We start from the raw sequence: 7,980 nt of genomic DNA on the forward strand, positions 1-7,980 counted from the left end.
TTAAAGTGGCAGACAATTTAATCTCTTAGATTGCTTGGTTTCCTTTATTAGAGGTTAGCCATTTGCCTCTTAATTTAAGGCATATTTGATTTATGTTCCATGCTACTACTCTCCCCCTACAGGTATTCGCTTAAGTAAGATATTCTCTTTTATCAGCTTCTTTATTAGACTAAGATAGAAGATTTTTGTTTTTTTTACCCTCTTGCAGAGAACTGAAAAAACTGCTTTTAGAAAACTAGTGTTTATTTCTTCTAAGGTAGACAAAAATACTGCTTTCTGCCAACTATCATCAGGTTAGCCAAAATCACATACTATAAATGAAAACTCCTTTACTCCTTCCTGCTCTCCCTGAAAACTAGCAGCATTGTTCTTAAAGTTGACTAATGACTTGATCTTATGTTATTGGAAAAGAAGTGCTTTCTGCAGAATCATTGTGCTAAATAGATGATACAAGGGAAAGGCTTTTTAAAAAAAAATCCTGGAAGCTATAAACTGACTTATCGAAATTCATAGAATGCACTCTTGAATATCTAGACAGTTAGACCCTTTTTAGAATTTCATTTGGGAATGAAATTCTGGGATCATCTCCTCTGAAACTCTGGCATCTTATGTGGAAATGCCACAAGCTTTAAGTAATAAAAAAAAAGAAAAACTACTTACATTGCGCTAATTTTCAAACCAAGAATTAGCCTGGCTTAATGAAAAATGACTCTGAGAGTTTGTCTCAGAGTCAGGAAGACCTGAGTTCCAGTCTTGCCTCTGATATATGTTTTTACCAGGCAGGTTGTGCCCTAAGAATATCAATTGGAAATCAGATGCTAATCTGTATGGGGAGAGGGAATTTCCTTACTGCAATTTCCCCATACCAATGAAATGAAAAGTTCAAGCTAAAGAAAGTATTAAAATACAGAAGTTTATACATTACTGCTAGCCTTCAAGAAGTTCATAAATTTAGAGCTAAAAGGCTGGATAGAATTCAACCCTCTCCTATTACAGACAGATGAGGAAACAGAGGCATAGATTAGATTTGCCCAGTATCAGAGAGCTGTTAAGTATCTGAGGTGAGATTTGAACCATAGTCTTCCTCACTCCAAATCTAGTGACTTATTCACTACTCCACGCTATTGTCTAATTTTCTACAGTCTTTTGGTACTTTCCCCTGGAGTTACTTGACTGCTTCAGTAACCCATGCTGTCCCCGCTTGAATATCCTATCTTTCCCACGTTTTTCTTGGTATAGCCCACATGATCATTTAGAGAGCAATGGTTCTTCATGTAGGGCTCAGATCGTAAGATTTCTACCAGTCTTTCTCAGTTTCTATTGGTGTACTAAAATGAAAGAACCCAAAAGAATCCGTACATTCTAACATTTACCCTGGATATTTGTTGGTGTAAATAATGTGCGTGTGTGTGTCTGTGTGTGTGTGTGTGTGTGTGAGAGAGAGAGAGAGAGAGAAAGAGAGAAAGAGAGAGAGAGAGAGAGAGAGAGAGAGAGAGAGAGAGAGAGAGAGAGAGAGAGAGAGAGAGAGAAGTAAACTCCTGAGCAGCAAAGATTTTTTCCCCTTAATTAAATATTAAGTCCCTTTTATACTAGTAGCACAAAAGCCAGTTCCTCATCCCTAGGAGCGCCTTTTTCACTAGATCCTTTTTCCTACCCAGAATTTTCATTTCTGCCAGCTACTATTCCCCAAAGTTACTCCATTCCACATCTGGTGAGAAAGGCGGGGACAAATTTACTGTGACACACCGTGTAGCTCTTCTGCCCTTTGTTTCTAAGATGCTTTGGATGCTGCTCTCTTCCCTCTGCTTTTAATTCCGGGAAGAGGAAAACTAATGAATGAAAAATAGGCGTCCTCTCCGTAACTTTCTTTTTAAAGCGGATTCTGCCTCTTCTTCACATAGTTCCGAGGTTACCTACAAAAGAGATGGGGGGGGGGGTATATGAAGGAGGGGGCAGAAGGCGGACCAGTCATTACAAAAACTTCTCTTTCCTCATAGTTTATGACCTTAAAGTCCCACACGAATAGGGAGACTGTCTCAGTCTCAACGTGCTCCATGCTGTGTGACTCTCTTTGTATTGTCCAGGTTATTTCCTTCTTTTTCTCTCCTTTTTCTCGTTTAGTCTTCTCTTTCGAAGCTGCTGGGATCTAGTCAGTTGCTCCTTTATAGGTGGAAGATTTATTGTGAGCTACACACGCAAATGCAGAGGCTTGGTTCCTTTCCCCTGTTAAGTACAGTATGCAAAAATGAGGAACAAGGGAAGAATGCCTGGGAGGGGGAGACAGGGAAAGGAGCTCTCACACCTTTCTCCGCAAATCCGTGGTTAACTTCCACGGAAAGGAGAGTTCACATCCCAAGGGCCCTCTTTCCCAAACGCCACCTCCGTGTACCCACCTAAGCACGGCGTCCCCAGCAGCTGGGGAGGAGAGAGAAGTCTATTCAAGTGGGCCCCGACCTCTCTCCCCCCATACCCCTAGCCATTGGTTTTTCCCTGCTGCGGAGGCTGGGCCAGGGGCTGGGGTGTGCGGAGAGTCGGCGCCGGCTGTGCGGGGGAAGTCACTCTGACTCAGGCGGGACTCAAGGCTGAGTTTGACCGGGAGGCGCAGGGGCAAGTCTGGGAGGCGGTGAGTAGCGGGAACAGAGCCGCTGCGCTGGGAGTAGGACAAGACCGGCAAGAGGAGGCGACCCCTTCCTCCACTCTCCCTGGGACCGGCTGGAAGGTGGGGGTGGCTCTCGGGATTCGCCCTGCCCAGCCCCATTTTGCAGCTTTGTTCTCCAGCCTCGCTCAGGAGGGGCCGGGACTTGAGGGGGAACCCGGGGGGAGGAGGAGGAGGGAGCGGGAAGGGAGACAGCTGCACCAGACCTTAGCCCTCTTCCCCCGCCTTCCACTCTCCCCATCCCTTTTCCACAAACACGAGAGATCAAAAGCCTCTTGTCTTCTGAAACTTCCCTCACTCGCGACTAGGGACCCAGAGGAGACAGGGGCCCTCGTGGAGACCCCCAGAAGGCAGGTAGGTGGCCGGCTGGGGGAAAAGTAGAGCGGAGGGGACCAGAGAAGTTTGGAACAAGAGGGGCAGGGGGACTTCTAATGAAGTTTGACCCAAGGGGACGAGTCTGGTCCAAAGTGAGGAGGAAGGCAGACTATATAATCTGGGAATTTGAGTCCCAAGTCCCGCAGGCTAGGTAACCAGTAGGGGGAAGGGGGAAGGAAGGGAGGTGTGCGTTGGGGCTGGGGGAGGTGATACACCCTGACTCCAGGTCTGAGTTGCAGGAGGGAGGCTTCCAGGGGTGAGTAGACGCAGACGAGTCTACCACGTCCCGCGTTCATCCCTTTCTTCTTGTCCCAGGTCCAACTGTGGATACTGGCTGGGAGCAGCGGCCACAGTAAAGCCAAAGAAGTGCCACCCGCGGCGGCGGGAAGAGGAGAAGGGATAAGGAAAGTACTGGGACGGACAGCCCCGCCGGCTGCACGGTGCGCCCGCTCTCTGGAGGCGGGGGGCTGGGGTGGGCGGGGTGGGGCTGTAGCGCCTCTGGAGGCGTCTAGGTGGTGGCGTCCCTCCCGCCTCCCTTGGAGCTGTTGCCCGAAAGGCAAGTTGTCTCCACTTCCCGGAAGCCTCTTCCTGCCCCGAGCCCCAGTCCCTGGCGCCCCGCTTAGCTCGTGGGGAGCGCCCCCAGCCCAGCCCGGGATAGACCGCTGAGCGCGATGCCTGGAGGGTGCGCCCGGGGCTCCGCTGCCGCCGCCGCTGCCGGGGACCGGAGACTGCGGTTGGCCCGGCTACTGCTCGTTCTCTTGGGCTGGGTCTCCTCGTCCACCAGCACCTCGTCGTCGTCCCCCTCGTCCTCCTCGACTTCTTCATCTTCTCCATCCTCCTCGGTGTCGGCTCAGCCTCCGCCACCTCCGCCGCCCCCTGGCCACTGCCCCGCACCCTGTGAGTGCTCCGAGGCGGCCCGGACGGTCAAGTGTGTCAACAGGAACCTGACCGAGGTGCCGGGGGATCTGCCCCGCTACGTGCGCACCCTCTTTTTCACAGGTAACCAGCTGGCAGTACTACCCGCCGGTGCCTTCGCCTCTCGGCCGCCCCTGGCCGACCTAGCCGCGCTGAACCTTAGCGGCAGCCGCCTGCAAGAAGTGAGCGCTGGCGCCTTCGAGCACCTGCCCAGCCTGCGCCAGCTGGACCTCAGCCACAACCCGCTGGCAGTCCTCAGCCCCGTCGCCTTTTCTGGCGGCGGTGGCAGCAATGCCAGCGGCTTGGGTCGGAGTCCCCTCGCGGAGCTGTTCCTGAACGATATCCTGCCTCCCAAGGGCTCGAAGCTTGGAAACCGCAGCTTCGTGGGCATGGTGTCTGCGGCGCTGCAAAGTGGAGGCGCTCTGGGCAATCTGCTCCGGCTGGAGCTGTCCGGCAACAACTTCATTTACCTGCCCCAGGGCATGTTCTCCGGCCTCCCCAAGCTCAAGAACCTGGACCTGCACAACAACTCGCTGGTGAGTCTGGACAGCCTGGCCTTGGGTAACCTAACACACCTGGAAACCCTCCATCTAGGGAACAACGCACTCAAGGCCTTGTATAATGCTACCTTGGCCCAGCTGCAGGCTCTGCCCAGCCTTCGGGTCAACCTAGACAGCAACCCCTGGCTCTGTGACTGTAACCTGGCTGATATGGTGTCCTGGCTCAAAGAAACTAATGTAGTAGAGGGCAAGACCACCCTCTCCTGCTTCTTCCCAGAGAAAATGAGGAACCGTCCCTTGGTGAAACTCAACAGCTCTGACCTGGACTGTGGCCCACCCCCTCTAGACCCTTTGCAGACTTCTTATGTCTTTCTAGGGATAGTTTTAGCCCTTATTGGAGCAATTTTCTTACTGGTTTTGTATTTGAACCGCAAAGGCATAAAAAAGTGGCTATATAACATCAGAGATGCTTGCAGGGATCACATGGAAGGTTATCACTACAGATATGAAATCAATGCGGACCCCAGATTAACAAACCTCAGTTCCAATTCAGATGTCTGAGAAATATGAAGAAAGCAGAGCATTGACAACAGCTATGCATGAGATGTAGACTTAAGCTTTACAACACCCTAGGCTTGCTCACCCTCCACCCTTTGCTACAGAAACCACAGATTGATGGAAAGCCATGCAAGAGTTATGGCTCCATGTGATATGTAGAGTTTTCTGATGTTTTCTGTTGACTTAGGACACTGGACAATTACACTTGGTGTTTGACTGTACAGAAAGAGACATGCTGTCCCCCCCACCCCCACCCACTCTCCACCTGTCCTTGGAACTTTGTTCAAACTTGTTTGGAGGGATTTTTCAAGTTTCATCATGACTGAGGACTTCTTGCAGTCTGGTTTTCTCACAGTACAATACAAGGTGTAGCAATTGTACATACCATTCAACAAAAGCTGCCTCAACTTTTTTGAGAACATATTTTATTTGTCAATGCTGGTTTTATTCTTGTGTACCTAAATTGCGGAGAAAGCAATTTTATTCCATAAACTGCCTGCAGAGTCTAGAAAGCTTTTATTTTCCTTCAGTAGTGCACAGAGGAGCAAATAATTAGAGAGCATGCATGCCTACAGTAACTGTTCTGCATATTACAAAAGATAACTCTCAACCTCAGACAGATTCTTTGAAAAAGGAAGCTCCTTTGAAAACCATAAGTTGTTTTTGACTGCAGTTTACATGAAGCTACATCAAGTTTTTAAAAAATGTAAACTGCATCTTGATTCAACAGAATGAATTGTTAAAAAAAATTCAATAAAGGTTCTTAAAAGAAGTACAGCAGTGTCACTTATGTATGCTGTTGTTATTAGACTTTGTAAGGGAAAAAGTAGCTTGACTAGTTTTAGTTCAGACCAATAAATTAATCATTATTCATGTTGCCATCGTTATTACGTAGCCTGAACAATTATTGTATAGACTGAAGTTAGAGATTTCCTTTTAAAATATTGGTCTGATTAGATTTAAGAGATTCTAGATGTATTGACTGTGAATATATATATGAAATTGCCTTCTCTTGGCCTAAAAGTTGGTATCTAGTAACCTAGAACTAGATTTTTGAGAGCAATGTAAAGTAGGGCTGGATAAATTTCTCTCCAGTAAGCCAAATTGAATTTGCTGCTCTCCAAATGTTAATGAAGTTGGTTTTAGAGCTTAACTGTAAATAAAGTTCTTTCGGGGAAATCACTCCTTGGGGTCTCAGAGCAAGATGTGAAACATTCAGAAAGACTTAAAAAAATTAAATTGTAAATATGGAACAGCTTTAAAGTACATCTTAACATTATGGGATGAAGTATTTTTAAAATAGAATTTTTTTTTTTTACATTTTTCAATATCACAAAATAAACTAAATAGGTAATTCCTCTTTTGTTTTTCTTTTCATTTTTTTTTTTGAAATAGAAATTTTTATTAAGACTGGAACATGTTTAAGGTAAAATGTTGTGGGAAGCCCAGGTACATTAGGAAATTGCCCTTTGACCTGTCTCATTTTTGCATTAGTATCTCTAGAGTCTATTAATTACCTGGTACATAGTAGGCACTTAATATAAGCTTGTTGATTAATTGTTTGAAGGGACTTTGAAGGCCATTTAGTCCACCTCCCTCATTTTACAGATGAGGAAACAGGTACAGAGAGGTTAAGTGACCCTCAGGTAAGTCTATTTAGTGTTTGGATTCTTTGTTCTCTTTATTGACTTTAGCCAAGTCATGAGTTTGAAAATGTAACCTTCTTAAATGTGACCTTTCTTTGTTGGAAAGAGTTGGGGTATAAATCCTAAATAAGTCAATATTTGAAGAGATTTTGCGAAGGACAGGAGCACCTAGAATTTGATTTAGATGATGCAGATGACAAAAGCAAATCCATTATCATTTGGAATTATCAAGAATAGATGAGATTTTCCTATTAGTATTAAATTTAACATTTTAATTTTGAAAGAGTAAAAAACCCTTACTATGATAACTTAGTGTTTAGGATCATCTTTGGTTTTATTCTATGCTAAATATTAATAAGTTTGTTAAAAATTTGGTATAGCTCCACTGTTTACAATCTTTGGCCTGTTGTTTTCAAAAGACTAGATAGATAGTTGTCACTGTTCTATAACTACCGTAAGAATTTAAGCCCTAAAGGGAATCCTCTTTTCCAATTTAGTTTACAATATATCATTAAATTTTGTTAATTAAACTAGCTTGTATTAGTCTCAGGGTTCTTTTTTTTTTTTTTTTTGCGTGCTTTAAAGTGATTCTTTTCATCAGTGTGAAACATATGGAGCAACTATAGATTTTTGTGTTTTCATAAATGACACAAATTGAGAATAGTGTTTTGTGCACCATTTATGCACTATTCAGAGATCATCGTCTTGTTAGATTTTAAATGAGTTGAAATTCTCAAAATAGGGCCATGTACATTAGTTTCAGTTTACTGTTTATAATGATATAGATGCACAGTAAAACACTTCAAACTACCTCGCATAGTTTAATAATGACACTTATTTTTATGAAATATTAATTTATTCATTAATTTTGAGCTTTATCTCAGAGCCATGCTTACTTCTGAAAAAACAAAAAAAAAATTTTTTTTTGCCATTCATTTTAAATGTTCACTAGAGATTCATATCCTTGACCAGTGAGCCCTTATTCACTAAGGAAAGAAATACTTGGCCTGCCTGAATTATTGACATTGCATTAATTACAACACAGTATAAATTTATTAAGCTATACTTAAAGATGAATTTCTGTAAGAGACCGTAGGCAAATCATTAAATCTACTGAGCTATTCAGGAATGCAACAAATCTGTAATTGTATGGAAAACGAATGCTAGAACTCTCTGCTGTAACATCTGTCAGAAGGAATGGTTTAATCTGTGTCATGCTGTTATGTGGAAATAAAAGTCCAGAAGTGGTATAGTAGATAAGGGATCAGTTTTGAGTCAGAAAAGTCTGGGTTCAAGTTCCACTTCCAAAGTATATTAGCTGTATGACCCT

General features: G+C 44.5%; 1 protein-coding gene across 1 annotated transcript; it reads left to right on the forward strand.

Moving 5' to 3' along the window:
* Positions 1–3,575: 3,575 nt before the first annotated feature.
* TPBG (trophoblast glycoprotein) lies at positions 3,576–5,790 on the forward strand. The gene has a single exon (XM_072642679.1). The coding sequence runs from the start codon at positions 3,703–3,705 to the stop codon at positions 5,005–5,007; it is 1,305 nt and encodes a 434-aa protein (XP_072498780.1). The 5' UTR covers positions 3,576–3,702; the 3' UTR covers positions 5,008–5,790.
* Positions 5,791–7,980: the final 2,190 nt, after the last annotated feature.

This window comes from Notamacropus eugenii, chromosome 2, assembly GCF_028372415.1.
Source record: "Notamacropus eugenii isolate mMacEug1 chromosome 2, mMacEug1.pri_v2, whole genome shotgun sequence".
In the NCBI taxonomy this organism is placed as follows: domain Eukaryota; kingdom Metazoa; phylum Chordata; class Mammalia; order Diprotodontia; family Macropodidae; genus Notamacropus; species Notamacropus eugenii.